Source organism: Ahaetulla prasina, chromosome 18 (assembly GCF_028640845.1).
Source record: "Ahaetulla prasina isolate Xishuangbanna chromosome 18, ASM2864084v1, whole genome shotgun sequence".
NCBI classification, from domain to species: Eukaryota; Metazoa; Chordata; class Lepidosauria; order Squamata; family Colubridae; genus Ahaetulla; species Ahaetulla prasina.
The window spans coordinates 8,548,343-8,566,627 of record NC_080556.1 but is presented as its reverse complement, the minus strand read 5'-3'; the positions used below and the strand labels follow the sequence as shown (position 1 = coordinate 8,566,627).

Genomic DNA, 18,285 nt, shown 5'->3' with positions numbered 1-18,285 from the left:
TGCATAACAGGGTGTTAAAGTGGTTAGTGTTTTAGTTCACAGCTAGCGTTTTTTTAAAAGACGTCCTACAATTTCAATAAGGCAAAAGATGGACGGACTCAAAGGGCTATAAAAGCCAGAGACAATTCCCCACTTTTTTTTTTTTATCCTTTCTTCCTCTCTTCTAGGGACCAGGAGTGCATGATAGCAGTTTTCCGATATTTGAGGGGCTGCCACAAAGAAGAGGGAGGCAAGGCTATTCTCCAAAGCACCTGAAGGCAGGACAAGAAGCAATGGGTGGAAACTAACCAAGGAGAGAAGCAACTTAGAACTAAGGAGAAATTTCCTGACAGTTAGAACAATTAATCAGAGGAACAACTTGCCTGCAGAAGTTGTGAATGCTCCAACACTGGAAATTTTTAACAAGAAGTTGGATAACCATTTATATGAAGTGATGTAGGGTTCCTTGCCTAAGCAGGGGGTTGGACTAGAAGACCTCCAAGGTCCCTTCCAACTCTATTCTATTCTATTCTATTCTATTCTATTCTATTCTATTCTCTTCTATTCTATTCTATTCATTCCATTTTTCAATTCTATTCTATTCTATTCCATTGTATTCCATTCCATTCCATTCCATTCTATACTATTCTATTCTACAAGTTTCTATTCTATTCTTTTCTATTCTATTCAATCCATTACATCCCACATATTCTATTCTATTCTATTCTATTCTATTCTATTCTATTCTATTCTATTCTATTCATTCCATTCCATTTTTCTATTCTATTCTATCCATTACATTCCACATATTCTATTCTATTCTATTCATTCCATTCCATTTTTCTATTCTATTCTATTCCATTCTATACTATACTATTCTATTCTACAAGTATTCTATTCTATTCTATTCTATTCTATTCTATTCTATTCTATTCTATTCTATTCTATTCTATTCAATCCATTACATTCCACATATTCTATTCTATTCTATTCTATTCTATTCTATTCTATTCTATTCTATTCTATTCTATCCCGTATTTTATTTTATTTTATTTTATTTTATTTTATTTTATTTTCTATTCTGTTCTGTTCTATTCTATTTTTATTTATTTATTTATTTATTTATTTTGTCACAACATCATACAAAAAGATTATATAGTATATACACATATAAACATATATAGGAAGAAGAAAAGAAAAACAATAGGACAGGAACGGTAGGCACATTTGTGCGCTTATGCATGCCCCTTATGGTCCTCTTAGGAATGGGGTGAGGTCAATAGTAGAAAGTTTTTGGTTAAAGCTTTTAGGATTATGGGAAGAGACCACAGAGTCAGGTAAAGTATTCTATTCTATTCTATTCTATTCTATTCTATTCTATTCTACAAGTATTCTATTCTATTCTATTCTATTCTATTCTATTCTATTCAATCCATTACATTCCACCTATTCTATTCTATTCTATTCTATTCTATTCTATTCTATTCTATTCTATTCTATTCTACTCTACTCTACTCTACTCTACTCTACTCTACTCTACTCTACTCTAGTCCTTTTTGTAGACTTTAGTTCAGCATTCAATACCATCATTCCAGACATTCTTCTAACTAAGCTAAACCAGCTACAGGTACCGGAACAGACTTGTAAGTGGATCACAAGCTTCCTAACAAACAGGAAGCAGCAAGTGAAGCTAAGCAAGATCACATCAAATACCTGTACAATTAGCACAGGGCCCCCCCAAGGCTGGGTGCTCTCCCCACTTCTCTTCTCTCTGTATACCAATGACTGCATCTCCAATGATCCATTTGTTAAGCTACTGAAGTTCGCAGATGACACAACAGTGATTGGTCTCATTCGAGACAATGACGAATCCGCATATAGACGAGAGGTCGAACGACTAGCCTTGTGGTGCAACCAAAACAATCTGGAACTGAACACACTCAAAACCGTAGAAATGGTGGTAGACTTTAGGAAAAACCCTTCCATACTTCCACCTCTCACAATACTTGACAACACAGTATCAACAGTAGAAACCTTCAAATTTCTGGGTTCTATCATATAGCAAGATCTCCAATGGACAGCTAACATCTAAAACATCATTAAAAAGGACAACAAAGAATGTTCTTTCTGCGCCAACTCAGTAAGCTCAAACTGCCCAAGGAGCTGCTGATCCAATTCTACAGAGGAATTATTGAGTCTGTCATTTGCACCTCTATAACTGTCTGGTTCGGTTCTGCAACCCAACAAGAAAGATACAGACTTCAGAGGATAATTAGAACTGCAGAAAAAATAATTGCTACCAACTTGCCTTCCATTGAGGACCTGTATACTGCACGAATCAAGAAGAGGGCCGTGAAAATATTTGCAGATCCCTCGCATCCTGGACATAAACTGTTTCAACTCCTACTCTCAAAACGACGCTATAGAGCACTGCACACCAGAACAACTAGACACAAGAACAGTTTTTTCCCGAAGGCCATCACTCTGCTAAACAAATAATTCCCTCAACACTGTCAGACTATTTACTGAATCTGCACTACTATTAATCGTTTCATAGTTCCCATCACCAATCTCTTTCCACTTATGACCGTATGACTCTAACTTGTTGCTGGCAATCCTTATGATTTATATTGATATATTGATCATCAATTGTGTTGTAAATGTTGTACCTTGATGAACGTATCTTTTCTTTTATGTACACTGAGAGCATATGCACCAAGACAAATTCCTTGTGTGTCCAATCACACTGGGCCAATAAAAATTCTATTCTATTCTATTCTATTCTCTACTCTACTCTACTCTACTCTACTCTACTCTACTCTACTCTACTCTACTCTACTCTATTCTAATTCTATTCTTTGGTTGCAAACAGCTTTCAAATGAAACAGGCAAGGAAGGGATTAACATATGGAGCTGTTTTAATCGTTTTCTTGTAAGGCCTGGCCAGGCGGAAAATGCCTTTGACTGCACTTGCTTATTTCCTTTAGCTCTTGGTTGGAAAAAAAAGTGTTTCAACTGGAAAACAGCTACGTTTCTTTTCCGTTTTCTTGGGGAAAGGGAGCTTTGAAACCCGGGAGAAAAGAAAGAAAAGGGATCCAGAGGAGAATGCCACCTTTCGCCCTTGAGATCCGAGTTCCTTTTTAAAAAACAGCAGTTCTTTTTATCTGCTCTGATTAAAATAAAGCCCTATCTGCAGAAACCAAATATTTAAAACACGCCTATGTTTTTTTTTCCCCCCCACCATAGCTGGAGAGTATAGATTATTTTTGTGACGGCCCCAAATGCCAAGGTGAAACATACTCCGATTCCGCCTCTTTTTCCTCCTTCAGACATTCAAGGAGATAGTCCTCAGCGTCTTCCAGTTCTGCCAAGGGGATCGCCAGCAACCCGGCCACGTGAGACAGAAGAACCCGCATGCGAGCATCGTAGTAGCCTAGACAAAAAAGGGCAGGGAGGGGGAGCATTTAAGAAGCTTGTTCTAAGCCCAAAAAATAAAAAATGGGCAAAAATACTAATCTTGAGAAGCTTCTTCTCCGGTAATATTGGACTGCAAACTAGGGCATACAAAACCTTTGCTAGACGTTAATGTTTATGTTAACATTAATATTAATGTTAATGTTTGTTAATGTTGGATAACCATCTGTCTGAGATGGTGTAGGGTTTCCTGCCTGGGCAAGGGAGTTGGACTAGAAGGCCTCCAAGGTCCCTTCCAACTCTGTTGTTATTATATTATTATTAGACCAATTCTTGAATACAGCTCATCGTCTGCCTGGAACCCGCACTGTATATCAGACATTAATACAATTGAGCGAGTCCAGAGGTATTTCACGAGAAGAGTCCTCCGCTCCTCCGCTCGCAACAAAATACCTTATGCCACCAGACTTGAAATTTTGGGATTAGACAACATAGAAGTACGCTGCCTTCGGTCTAACTTAAGCGTAGGACACAAAATTATCCTACCTGTCAATGACTACTTCAGCTTCAACCGCAATAATACACGAGCAAATAATAGATACAAAACTCAAGGTAAACCGCTCCAAACTTGACTGCAGAAAATACGACTTCAGCAACAGAGTGGTCAACGCCCGGAATGCACTACCTGACTCTATGGCTACTTCCCCAAATCCCCAAAACTTTTAACCTAAGACTGTCTACTGTTGACCTCACTCAGGGGTGAAATCCAGCAGGTTCTGACAGGTTCTGGAGAACCGGTAGCGGAAATTTTGAGTAGTTCGGAGAACTGGCAAATGCCACCTGCTAAGCAAATAAAATAATCCTGGCGACACAATGTTTATGAAGCACTAACAAAACGTAAACAATAAAAAAAAATCAATAAAACTTTTTTTTAAAAAAGCAGCTAGTCCTCACCGACTTGTGGCAGAGGAAGGAGAAAACTTCCCAAAATCTCTCGCCGGTTGTCTGGTTCCCCACCCTCCCCCAGAATTTATCCTACATGAGCTCTTCTGCTTTGTCTCCCTGGGTCAGCGCTAAATGAAAATAACTGGAGGAAGAAAGGAAAAAAACTGGGCCCTCAACATCACTTACCGTCCTTGAGGGAAAAGGAAACCAGGTCCTAAAAACAGAAACAGAAAGACGCGGGAGAAATGGTGAGGATTATTTTTTTTAAAAAAAGAGAAACAAGGGCATTTCCCCAGGAAGTCTGAATTTTGGGTCGATGGGTGAGAAGGCAGCCTTTCCCCCCCACCCCTCTTGAAAAAGAGAATAAAAAGGGGAAAGTTTCAGTGGTAGGATTCAGCCAGTTCGAGCGAACCGGTAGTGGCAACTGCAGTAGGTCCCACCCACCCGCCCGGACGTAATGCCGTCCTATTTAGCCACGTTTTGGAGGCCATGCGCATGCGCGGAAGGCGAGCACGCAAGCAAAGAGCATGTGCGGAAGGCTGAGCATGCGTGGACGGTGGTGGCCCGTGCGCTCACATTTGCAAACCCATAGGGAAGGTAAGTGAATCCCACCTATAGGTGGTTTGTTCGTGGCACTTCCATTCTCAGAGGGACTGTATTTCTGGGGAGCAAAATGAGGAGAAGGATGTACTATACAAGTCCCCTTTTATTTCTTGGTCGGTAAATATAAATCTAACCCAAAATAGTCTTTTATGAAAGCGACTGCCTGCGATTGGCCTCGGATCGGGGCTGATTGGGGCTGTCTCACTAGCATAATGGCGCCGGCTGGATCGGGGCTGATTGGGGCTGTCTCACCAGCATAATGGCACCGGCTGGATCGGGGCTGATTGGGGCTGTCTCACCAGCATAATGGCGCCGGCTGGATCGGGACTGATTGGGGCTGTCTCACCAGCATAATGGCACCGGCTGGATCGGGGCTGATTGGGGCTGACTCACCAGCATAATGGCACCAGGCTGATCCTTCAGAAGTGGCTCGTTCAGAAGAATCCGAGCGAAGGTCTCCGTCCCTTCAGCCCCCAGACCTCCAGCAAAGGCTAACATGGATGGCATCACGGTGTCCGACAACTCCAGCCACTTGACCAGGTTCTCCACCACTCCCGACCTGTAGGCACTGTGGAACAAAGCCCGAGAGAAATGAAGTCACGGCGTGGCATTTGCACACCCGGCCACGCTCACGCTCGCAATCTACAGTGATGGCCAAAATTGTGGAGACCTTTTGGGAAAAGTGTATTTTCTAAAGCTAGCTAATAACACCGCTTTTTTTTTTTTTGAGTAGTAGTATCATAAAAGTATATATCCATGGAAAGGTAATTTAATCAAGACTGTAATGCAATCGCTTTTATGAAGGATTTGCTATTGGTATAGCAGTTATAGTATAAAGAAGAAAAGTGAAACGCGTAGAACAAACGAGAGATGCAAAAATGATCACCCTAGAAAAAACGAGATATATAAAATTGATGACCATGTCAGTTAATTACTTCGTTGGGTAACCTTTAGCACAGGAGTCTCCAACCTAGTCAACTTTAAGACTTGTGGACTTCAACTCCCAGAGTTCCTCAGCCAGCAAAGCTGGGAGTTGAAGTCCACAAGTCTTAAAGTTGACAAGCTTGGAGACACCTGCTTTAGCATGAATGATGGCCTTACAATGTCTTCCCATGGAGTGAACCGAGTCTTTTAGTTCTGCAGCTGTTATAATGTGAAACCAAGATTGAAGGATTGTTTCTATTAACTGGGTTTTATTGCTGGGTCGCTTCTGACTAACAGGTTTCTTTAGTCGGCTCCATAGATTTTCTGAGATCTTCCCAGGCCATTCCAGCAGTGGAACAGGATTAACTTGAAACTGCCCCCAAAAGTGGTGTTATTAACCATCCAACCTCAAAAATACACTTTTTCCAAAAGGTTTCCACAATTTTGGCCACTACTGTATATGCTCATCAATCCAGGAGGGGTAGTGTTGCGCTGGGAAACAACAACAACAAAAAAAGCTATGCAGGTAGTCCTCGACTTACAATGGTTCATTTAGTGACTGTTCAAAGTCACGACGACACCAAAAAAAAGTAACTTTTTTTGAGGTGTTTTTTTTTTAACACCGACGGCCACTGCAGCATTCCCCATGGTCACGCGATTAAAATTTAGACGCGTGGCCACTGTCTCGTATTTATGACCGTTGCTGTGTCCCAAGGTCATGTGTGATGCCCTTTCGCGAGCTTCCGACAGGCGAAGTCAGTGGGGGAGCCACAGATTCACTTAACAACCGTGACAAGAGAGACATAAAATGGGGCAAAACTCACTTCACAACTGTTTACCCTAGCAACAGAAATGTTGGCTTTAATTGTGGTTGTATAGTTGATGATTACCTGTACTGTACAGGTGTATAAATTGTGAGTCAGCCAATCCACCTATCCTTATTCTGCTTTAACACACCTATAAACTCTTCCCTGCAGGCATGACGGGAGCCTGGTTTCATAAAACAATGACGTCCTAACATTGTTTACCCTTAAACATCTGTCAATCGCCTTCCCTCTTCTACAAAATGCTGAGCCAGCTCTGGCCGTTTCAGGATTTTGCAGAGGCCAATCTGACCTAGGTACAAAACTCTCTCTTTTTCAAACACCACTATGTTGGAAATGTAAACAACAAAAGGGAACGTATTATCATATGTGGTGCTCCTGTCATAAAGCGAAACAATATTGGCAAAAAATTAGAATAGAATAGAATAGAATAGAATAGAACAGAACAGAACAGAATAGAATTTTATTGGCCAAGTGTGATTGGACACACAAGGGATTTGTCTTGGCGCATAGGCTCTCAGTGTACATAAAAGAAAAGATACGTTCATCAAGAATCATAAGGTACAACAGTTAATGATAGCCATAGAATGGAATGGAATGGAATGGAGTGGAGTGGAGTGGAGTGCAATGGAATAGAATAGAATAGAATAGAATAGAATAGAATAGAATAGAATAGAATAGAATAGAATAGAATAGAATAGAATAGAATTTTATTGGCCAAGTGTGATTGGACACACAAGGAATTTGTCTTGGTGCATATGCTCTCAGTGCACATAAAATAAAATAGAATAGAATAGAATAGAATAGAATAGAATAGAATAGAATAGAACAGAACAGAATAAAATAGAATTTTTTATTGGCCAAGTGTGATTGGACACACAAGGAATTTGTCTTGATGCATATGCTCTCAGTGTACATAAAAGAAAAGATACCTTCATCAAGGTACAACATTTACAACACAAATGATGGTCAATATATCAATATAAATCATAAGGATTGCCAGCAACAAAGTTACAGTCATACAGTCATAAGTGGAAAGAGATTGGTGATGGGAACAATGAGAAGATTAATAGTAGTGCAGATTTAGTAAATAGTTTGACAGTGTTGAGGGAATTAATTGCTTAATTACAAATTGTTATTTGTAATTAAATTACAAATAGGAAAAATTATAAATCAACATATAGAAATGAGGCCAGAAACATTTTTACTGGGAATAATTCCAGGGTCCTATGAAAGCGAAAAACGGTACTTTATTATCCACAGCTGCATGAATAGTCTACGCACAGAACTGGAAAAATAACAATATACCATCTGAAGACAATGTAATTAGAAAAAAACATGGAATGTGCAGAAATGGATAAGCTTACGAAGGAGATACAAGAAAAAGAGGAAACAGAATATTATCTATTATGGGAGAGATGGTATAAATGGTTGGAGGAAAAGGGGGGGAAAAATAAAAGGACAAGAAACAAAAATTGTGGAATAGAAATTGGGTACACGTGTATATCTAAGTATATATGTAAATAAAATAATCAGAATCATTATTTTATTTACATATCTGCTGAACAAATAATTCCCTCAACACTGTCAAACTATTTACTAAATCTACACTACTATTAATCTTCTCGTTTCCATCTTTCCACTTATGACTGTATGACTGTATGACTGTAACTATCATTAAGGGTTAAATTGTACCCTATGACCATCATTTGTGTTAAAAATGTTGTATCTTGTTGAAGGTATTTTTTTCTTTTTCTTTTACGTACACTGAGAGCATATGCACCAAAACAAATTCCTTGTGTGTCCAATCACACTTGGCCAATAAATTCTATTCTATTCTATTCTATTCTATTCTATTCTATTCTATTCTATTCTATTCTATTCTATTCTATTCTATATATGATATATTAGAAATATATGTATAAAAGATACATTAGGATAAGAGAGAGAAAATGTGTAAGTATTGATCATTGACGTGAAACTGTTGAAAAGAAGAAAGTGTTAATACTTCTTTTTTGTTTTTGTTTAAAAAAATCTGTTTAATAAAAATTATTTTTTTAAAAAAAATCTCTCTTTTTCTATGCAAAACAGACTCTCTCCTTTTGCCTCAATAATCTGAGCATTTTGATCAGAGGTGGTATTCAGCTGTCTCGGACCAACCGGTTCAGGCGAACCGGTAGTGGCGACCTACAGGTCCACCCACCCGGGCGCAATCCCGTCCTAAATTGCTGTGTTTTTGATGCTGCATGCATGTGTGTATGGTGCGTGCAAGCAAGCGAATTGCTGTGTTATTCGACATCGCGCGCATGTGTGGATGGGGCACACACGTGCATTTCCGGTGCTGGCCGGACCGGTTGCTACCGTATGCGGATCCCACTCCTGATTTTGATCCCTTGAATTTTCTGTTGTGATGCTTTCTCAAGAGCTGGGAGGAAAACCGCCGAGGAGGCCCGCTCACCTTTCCTCCTGGTCCGGAAACAACGAGGCCAAGGAAACCGCACAGAGAGCCGCGTAGGCATATTTCCCCGGGTCACCCAACTGTGCGCCTGGACCTGTCCTTGACCCCGTGTCTTCTTCCTCCTTCGGCCGGCTTCTCCAGGGCCTCCAGCCTGGCCGGGGATCAGCAGACATGTCTTTTCTATTCCTGCCAAAGGACCACAAAAACACCAAATTAAGATTGCAAGAAGAATCTATGCGCCTCTCAGCATCTTTTATTCAACAGCAAGCGGGCTGTAAAATCATGCCTGCTTCCTAGAGATAGACTGCTTCTCTCTGGGGAGGCTTCCTGAGCTCTTCTGCAAGCGATTTGGATTCCAACTTTCTAGGGCAAATCAAGGGACTTCTGGAAAAACCACACTGAAGAGGCAAAATAAAGGAACATTGCAGAAATCCCAGGATAGACTGCCTCTGTGCCTGAAGGCTCCATTGCCTTCCCCTGGCACCCCTTGATTTGTTTCTGCTTGCTGAGTGAATTAACCCATTTTCTAGCTTTCCTCAGAGAGTAGCAGTGAAATGGAGGAAGCAGATTATTAAAAGCAAACAAGGGCCATTAAAATGAACCTAGTGATTTTTTTCATTGAGCTGGTTAAACCTTTGGGGTGAATGCAGCCAACATCAAATCCAGGTAAGCAACAGGAGATCTTCACCAAGGTCTCCCAGCCACAGCCCCCTCCCTGCACATCCTTTGTGGCAAAGAAATGCAAACCAGCCCTTGTCTCAGGCACTTTGGACAAAGGGAGGGGGGGAACTGCAGCTCTTCCACTCCCAAAGTCCCTGCACCGATTGGCTGGCTGCGAATTGTCCTGGGGGGGCCAAAATACGCAAACTGTACTTTGACGAATGGGCTGCGAAAATTTGTGTGTGTGTGTGTGTGTGTGTGTGTGTGTGTGTGTGTGAAAGACTGGGGGGAGGGCCAGCCAAGGAGAAAAGTTTGTGGCTAATAACACAGAGGTGAAAACCTTAAGGAGAAAGAGGCAAGGTGAAGGGTTCGAGTCCCGTTCCGCCCAGGCACAACTGCCCACAAAAGAGCACACACCCAGCCCAGCCTACTCTACCTTCCCCTCTTAGCGAAGGAGAAAGGTGACGAGGGAACCAGCCAAGGGAATTCCTTCCCTTTGCACGCTGCCAATTCATCGCAGGATGGAAACTTTTGTCCTCTAAATTGGAATTACTTACAGGTCATAATCTGATTTACGGGGAAGGCACTTTCCAGATCAGAGGCGTTGCTAACCAGCCGGTGTAGATAATAACCTTCGAAGCAGCTATTAAAGAAACATAATAATAAAACAGTAAAATTCCAGTTATTCGAGAGATGAGAGAATGAACTTTGTGTCATCAATTCTTCCGCGGAAGGGCTGAGCTTTCAGGCTCAGGATCTGCTTCGCTTCGCTTCACCCCACCTTCAATCTGCCTTCTCTTTCGTGTGACCTCAATCCAGGAAGTCAGAAATGCTTCTGACGGCATTTGGCTTTGGCGTCCTCACCCAAAGGAGTCAAGGAGCATAAAATCTGCTTTAACAGATCCAGTGGGATCCCAGGGGAAAAGTCATGGCCATGAGAAAGCAGTTCCTCCTTATCGTCAGCAGTTTGTGTTTGTTTTGAAAACAACTTTCTGAACAGGGAAGTCCAAACTCAAAGCAAGCAGTTGTTCCTTTCATTTCTTGCAAGCCATGGAAATTCAAATCAACTCATGATTATACTCACACTTTTGACTTTTCCAACTTGTTTAGACCTGGTCGCCTGGAGGTGATTTTTTTGTGTGTGCGCATTTTGTCAAAATGCAAGACAGGTGTTGTGACCCAGGCCCAAGTAGGTAGTAGGAAACTCAGTCAATGTAAAAACAAACAAACTTTATTCGAACAGCTGAGAATTATTTCATTCTCAGCGTAGTTCAACTAAATTAAAGCAAATTCCTCCCAACACAAATTCCTCAGTCCTATCACCAACCTTGGTCCAATTAGGTAAATTGCCAAAGATCTTTCTTGGCAAAAGTTCAGGAGACACCAATACAACACAAATGCAACAAGACAAAGCTATCAACGTTGTTTTCCAGCAAAGAGCACAAACGCTGTTGCTGGTCTTTTAAGCCTTATGGGAGGGGCCAATCATCTCGTGGCCCTATTCCCGAGTCGTCCTCTTTGCTTGAGCTGCTCTTGCCTTCTGGCAGCTCTTCTCATGCATTCATTAAGAACAGGCTCCTCCTGTTCCTCTGCCTCACTACAGTCCGGCTCTGGAGGCTCTGGAGTCCGCACATCACTCCCCGATGGCCCTGGCCCCATCTCTGCCTCCGACACAGAGCCCTCATCCGGGCCTTCCCCAACCTCCAGGACTCTTCCTCAGCCTCATCGCTGTCCAATTCAGTTGCCAGCTCCACAGGCTGCTGGTGGACCACAACAACAGGTCAAACTAACATCCCACCTGGTTTAATTTCTCACTTCCTCCTGGCTTTGCAGGACCATACCTTTCCGTCCATGATAATGCTGACATTTTGAGTCAGTCCCTAAGGCAAGATCTGCTATTCAAAATTGTGTTTCTTGTCAACGCCTTTTGTGTTATCCCCTTCCTGGACACAAGACTAATGACCTTCTTATTTAACGCACAAAAACTCAGCATTCTTCCCCCACCACCACCACTCCATTTCAGTCTTGGAAGTCTTAAGACAACCTTGGGATCAGAAACAATTTCTGCCCATCACGTTTCTGAACTTAATTGATCTTGAGGACTAATAACTCTACAGCACGGATAGATACATCCTGATCTACAGCTAGCAGTGGATGGCTACCAGCAGCCTTTGCAAATCAGGATATCATAACTTAATATTTGCACTGGATTGTGCCAAAAAAACCCTCCCCCCACCATCAAGGTCTTTCTGATTTGGGACTTTAAACTTTTAAGTGCTCAGAATAGCCACGTGATAAAATTCCCAGATGTCAGTAAGTGGCTCCCCCCCCCGTTCCCCCCCCCCCCACTATTTTGGAAATTTGTGATCATTGTTCATTCCGATCTGGGCGATGTTAGAATAGAATATAATTTGTATTGGCCAAGTGTGATTGGACACACAAGGAATTTGTCTTGGTGCATACGCTCTCGGTGTACATAAAAGAAAATAGAATAGAATAGAATAGAATAGAATAGAATAGAATAGAATAGAATAGAATAGAATAGATTTTTTTTATTGGCCAAGTGTGATTGGACACACAAGGAATTTTTTTGGTGCATAGGCTCTCAGTGTACATAAAAGAAAATAGAATAGAATAGAATAGTGTACATAAAAGAAAATAGAATAGAATAGAATAGAATAGAATTTTTATTGGCTAAGTGTGATTGGACACACAAGGAATTTGTCTTGGTGCATAGGCTCGCAGTGTACATAAAAGAAAATAGAATAGAATAGAATAGAATAGAATAGAATAGAATTTTTATTGGCTAAGTGTGATTGGACACACAAGGAATTTGTCTTGGTGCATAGGCTCGCAGTGTACATAAAAGAAAATAGAATAGAATAGAATAGAATAGAATAGAATAGAATAGAATTTTTATTGGCTAAGTGTGATTGGACACACAAGGAATTTGTCTTGGTGCATAGGCTCTCAGTGTACATAAAAGAAAATAGAATAGAATAGAATAGAATAGAATAGAATAGAATAGAATAGAATAGAATAGAATAGAATTTTTATTGGCTAAGTGTGATTGGACACACAAGGAATTTGTCTTGGTGCATAGGCTCTCAGTGTACATAAAAGAAAATAGAATAGAATAGAATAGAATAGAATAGAATTTTTATTGGCTAAGTGTGATTGGACACACAAGGAATTTGTCTTGGTGCATAGGCTCTCAGTGTACATAAAAGAAAAGATACCTTCATCAAGGTACAACACTTAATGATAGTCATAAGCTATAAATGTAACACTTAATGATACAACACTTAATGATAGCCATAGGCTACAAATAAGCATTCATTATTCATTATTGATAATTAATTAATTAATCATTATTGCATTAAAGATTCAATATTTATTATTTGAAGCAATTTATCGGGGGGGGGGAGGCATCATTTAGGGGGTCCCAGGACGCCCCAAACTCACCTTGGGAGCCATCGATTTTCTGCAGAGACATCCTTCCCTGGGGGTGCAAGTCTTACGCACACACACCCCAATACCTGGGGCTGTGGGGGGGGAGGTATCCCCTTTACTGGGGCAGCCCCCTCCCCCCAGGCCAGGGGAGACCCCAAATGGGCTTACCCAAGAATCAAAGGGGTTTCTCCACCCTCCAAGCCCCAGCCCAAGGGATGGAGGGCCCACCAGGGTCTCCTTGAGCAGCTTCAAGGGAGGGGGGGTCCCCTGGAAAATGGTTTCAAACCCACCCACCCCAGGCTAGAGACCCCTTTGGGGTCCCAAAGTGGGGAGGGGGATTAAACCCCTAAAACGGGGTGGGGGCTTCCCCTGCTCCCCTTGTAATACATTTTGTTTCACTCCCATTTATTTATTTCTACCCTCTGGGCTGTTTTCATAATTAGGGAAGGAAACCCCCTCCCCCCACCCCCGGGGCCCCCCAAAGCCCCCTCCCCTTATTTATTTATTTTTTAAAAAATATTTTAAAATATTTTTCCCCTCCCCCCCACGCTCCCGAGACCCACCTAGCCCGTCCTGGAGCCTAGGAGAAAGGGCCGCCTCGGAGCTTTCTCCATCCTCCCGGTGTCCTCAAGCGGGCTTGGCCGCTCACTCGAGCCCGAGGCTTCCAAAGGCCCGCCTAGGCCCACCCTACGCCGGCGGCTCCGCCAAAAAGAGCGATTCCCGGAAGGAGTTACGCACAGGTGAAGGCGGAGGACACGCCCGGAAGGGGGAGGGCCACGTAACTTTCGCAGCGGCTTCAAACCAGGAAGAGGGGACGTTGGCGTTGGGAAACCCAAAATAATGTTGTCATTTAATCAGCGGGTTTTAAACGGGAAGGGGCTTAAATCCGAATTGCAGTGGATATAATAAGTCCTTTGCTTCCGATGCCTTTGGGATGCTCTCCTTTGCAAGCAAACCTCTGCAGATTTTAAGTTTTTGGCTGAAGCTGATCTTTAGTTTAAGCAAGTTTTGGCAACTTGATATTTTTCATGTCAAGGAAATTAATAGCTGCAATTAAAGACTGCAGATTTTTTTTTTTAATTTGCATTTATATCCCGCCCTTCTCCGAAGACTCAGGGCGGCTTACACTATGTCAAGCAATAGTCTTCATCCATTTGTATATTTATATACAAAGTCAACTTATTGCCCCCAACAATCTGGGTCCTCATTTTACCTGCCTTATAAAGGATGGAAGGCTGAGTCAACCTTGGGCCTGGTGGGGCTTGAACTTGCAGTAATTGCAAGCAGCTGCTGTTAATAACAGGCTGCATTAGCCTGTTGAGCCACCAGAGGCCCTGGTTTTTGGCTTAAGCAGGTGACCGGAGAAAATTTTTTTTTTGGCAACTTGACATTTTTCATGTCAAGGAAATTAATAGCTGCAATCAGGCTGCAATTAAAGACCCTGCAGATTTTAAGTTTTTGGCTTTAAGCAGGTGACCGGAGGAAAAAAAAAACTTTTGACAACTGACATTTTTCATGTTATGGAAATTCATAGCTGACTACCAATCAGGCTGCAATTAAAGACCAGATTTTAAGTTTTTGGCTTAAGCTGATCTACAGCTAGGGCTGGATGGTTACCAGCAGCCTTTGCAAATCATGGTTATCATAGTTTAATATTTGCACTGGATTGTGCCAAAAAAACCTTTTCCTCCCCCCCCATCAAGGTCTTTCTGACTTGGGACTTTAAACTTTTAAGTTAATGCTCAGAATAGCCACGTGATAAAATCCCCAGATGTCAGTAAGTGGTTCTTCCCCCTCCTCCTTCTTGTTTCCCCTACACACTATTTGGATATTTGGATTTTTACATTTTTGGCTTAAGCCGGTGAAAGTTTTGACAACTGACATTTTTCATGTCAAGGAAATTAATAGCTGACTAGCAATCAGGCTGCAATTAAAGACCCTGCAGATTTTAAGTTTTTGGCTTAAGCAGGTGACGGGGGTGGGGGGAGTTTTGGCAACTGACATTTTTTCATGTCAAGGAAATCAATAGCTGATTTGGCTGCGATGAAAAACCCACGTTGTGGATTATTATTATTATTTTATTATTATTATTTATTAAATTTTTATACCGCCCTTCTCCCGAAGGACTCAGGGCGGTTTACAGCCATGATAAAAAACAACAACAGGATACACATAAAACCATAATTTAAAAAACTTTTTGCGGGCTTGCGTCTTTCTTTATAAAAAAAATAATTGCAATGTGTTGCAACGTAAAGTTTTTTCTATCCCAAAGCGTGGGAAAACTTCACCAACTGAACCGCACTTAAGCTGTAAACGCAGCTGTAATGTAACCTAAATGCGAATTTTCTAGCCTTTAGCTGCGCAGGCGGAATAAAGCGAAAAGCCACCAAGGCAAAATTCTCTTTATATGAATCTTCACAGCATAAAACATAAAAACATTTCAGCAATGTGCTTCAATTAGCTGCTTCGTTGTGCTTGTTCCCACTAAATAAAGTGAATTTTGGCTTCTCAAAACAATTAGAACCTCCCCCCCCCACACACACAACTATATATGAGAAGAAACCCATCTGTATATCTCCTCTTCAAATGTTTCCCGAAGAAATTTTAAGTCAGCTGGTGTGGAAACCACCCTGACATAAATAGATTTAAATTCCCAGTTTACCAACAATGTGTGTACTGATTTTTAAAAAAAAATCTTTTAAAGCAGCATTATTATGTGTTTTAACAATGGAATTAAAGTGAAGCTTTTCTGCTTTAAATGCTAACGGCTGTGCAGCCCTTGAAGGAAACCTCAAAAATGGCTAAATGAAAACCAAAACATTAAACCGCCCCCCAATAAACTAAACTCGCAATTTTATCTCCTTAAAAAGGACCACCTTTAAGGAAGACTTGGGCCACCGCAGTTGTCCCGGTTGTTAAGCTAGTTCTTTGGAGGTAGACTGCACCTCACGGTGGAGGTTCCATCTAGATGTTACTCATTAATCTTGGACTCTTTTCTTTTTTTTTTTTTAAAGGCGGAAGCCACCCTTGGTTTGTTGTGGTGGAATAAAATAAAACCGGATGTAAATTTATTCAGACACCCTCCAAAATAAAATTCTATTATTTAAGGAAGCATCAGGAGTGCGTTTTGCGATTTTCGGACCAACGTGACGTGAAGCCAGATGCTACAAACAGCGATGGATTCTCTGCCAAGATTTCCAGGTGTGTATGTCACATCTGAACCCACCCAGCCCCGACACCCGTTCAGCTTTGGTCTTGTGTGCTCGAGCATCAAGAGGCTCGCGACCCTTCCTAGAAGAAGCCAAGAAAAGTCGTTTCTCAGGCCGCTTGATTGACTTTCTTTGTCCAGAGGGGCAGTGAAAAACTTGGGGGGCTCCAACTGGGGTCCCAGCAAAGCACAGCGCAGATTATGCCGCCTAAAACCACCACGAAGCAGAGGAACCACGTCAGCAGTCCGGTGTTGGTGAACGGGAGGATGAAGACAATCAGTAGAGAAACGAGCAGAAGCAACAGAATCAACCTCTTGATGGCAGCCTGGTTGATCTCGCCCGAGTCCTGAAATTGCATTTCGAGGGAAGGAGACTGCTGGCTGTGCCACACCCCGGCAGCGCCCGGAGCGCCAGCCATCTCTGCATCCGGACCTGGGGGCCCCAACTGCGCCGTGACATGCTGTAAGTTGCGGAGGCTGCAGATGAGACCCCCGAATACCACCGTGGCTTTTCGGCAGAGGGGACAGCGGACGATCCAGGTGCGATCCTCTTGCCGCAAGATCATCTTCAGGCACGCGGCGCAGAAGGCATGCTGGCACGCCAGGACTTTGGGCAGCCGGGCGAGGCTGAATTGGTGGAAACAGATGAGGCAGGTCATGTCAGTGGCAGAGACTCTGAACGGGCCCTGCTGGAGAGGCGCCGGGGCCGACACCGTCACAGCAACGGGACGCAGAGATGCCGAGGTCTCCTTTTCTGGATTTCTGAGTTCTAGATCCCCAGTTTTATTGCAGGGCCTTTCCTCTTGAACGGAACAGCTCTCGATTCTTGGATTATCATCCGTTCCGGACGTCTCTTCAGAAATCTCAGATCGGTCCATCGCTTTACCGGCTTCCTTCCCAAGTTGCAAATTATCCATGGGGGAATTTTTTGCTTTTTTTTTTTTTTTTTGCAGGATTCGGCAGAGGGAGAAACGCCGCGCTGTCTCAGCAATACCGACGAACAGCCTGCCGCGAACTGCCCATCTGCAGATTTGACAGCTGCTTTTATAAACATGTTTTGTCCTAGCAACAGAGTAATTGCTTTGTTTAAACTCTCCCAGAAAGTCCCACCCCTTAAGCAAAAAAAAAAAAAAAACACCACCAAAACCACACCCCAAATAAACGAACCAAAACTCTCGCTCACGTGGGACGAGTGGATGTGTTTGTTTTCGTCAAAACCAAATGGAGATTAAATTTAATCAGTAACTCCAATGACCACAGGACCTTTATTTTATTTTTGTGCCCGATAACGTACCATCGCTAGGCAATTCCGCAGGGAAAAACAAACATTTCTTTACAATTGGCAAACAAAACGGCCACTTTAGATTTGAAGCCAAGGAGATGGGAGGTTAAATGTTGCACTTTGCTTAAAAGAAAGAGCCGTTTTAGGAGCAGATGTGAATTTATCAGCCCGGGTGTTCCAAAGTTTCTTCCGTGGCGGACGTGTTTGAGTAAAGGCAGAAAATGGTTTCCCTGAGTGAGAACAGCCTAGTTTTTACCCTGGGTATTTTAGGGCTGACCCAGAAGCCGAGGTTAAAGGCAAAAAGGAAAACTAGGAATTAACGGAACCTACAAAGATCCAGGTCTATAGAGCCTGCGTCCTGAGCACACTTTTGTACTGCAGTGAGTCTTGGACCCTTTACGCACGGCAGGAGAGAAAGTTGAACACCTTCCACATGCGCTGTCTCCGATGTACTTTTTTGGCATCACCTAGCAGGACAAAGTTCCAAAAAGCGCAGTCTGGGAACGTGCTGGAATTTCTAGCATGTATACACTAA

At 42.3% G+C, this 18,285-nt stretch overlaps 2 protein-coding genes across 4 annotated transcripts in view; both read right to left on the bottom strand.

Annotated features, from left to right (window-relative positions):
• TMCO4 (transmembrane and coiled-coil domains 4) overlaps nt 1-13,983 on the bottom strand; it is a 55,996-nt gene extending 42,013 nt beyond the window's left edge. For 2 of the 3 annotated variants that reach the window (XM_058161367.1, XM_058161366.1), the window contains exons 1-6: nt 13,824-13,983; nt 10,365-10,450; nt 9,148-9,333; nt 5,335-5,509; nt 4,525-4,552; nt 3,280-3,412 (exon numbers count right to left, since the gene is read on the bottom strand). In XM_058161367.1, coding sequence (XP_058017350.1) covers nt 3,280-3,412; nt 4,525-4,552; nt 5,335-5,509; nt 9,148-9,320 — 509 coding nt within the window. In that variant the 5' untranslated portion in view covers nt 9,321-9,333; nt 10,365-10,450; nt 13,824-13,983. Of the gene's footprint in view, nt 1-3,279; nt 3,413-4,524; nt 4,553-5,240; nt 5,270-5,334; nt 5,510-9,147; nt 9,334-10,364; nt 10,451-13,823 lie in introns of those variants that run through there. The other variant, XM_058161368.1, reaches the window with a different exon arrangement.
• Nucleotides 13,984-15,796: 1,813 nt separating this feature from the next.
• On the bottom strand, nt 15,797-17,554 carry RNF186 (ring finger protein 186). Its single transcript, XM_058161370.1, has one exon. It carries the CDS (start codon nt 17,383-17,385, stop codon nt 16,579-16,581), a length of 807 nt encoding a protein of 268 aa, XP_058017353.1. The 5' UTR covers nt 17,386-17,554; the 3' UTR covers nt 15,797-16,578.
• Nucleotides 17,555-18,285: the final 731 nt, after the last annotated feature.

Bases quoted from the DNA above. Each gene is read 5' to 3' on its own strand.
- RNF186 (XM_058161370.1), bottom strand. From the start codon at position 17,385: ATGGATAATTTGCAACTTGGGAAGGAAGCCGGTAAAGCGATGGACCGA.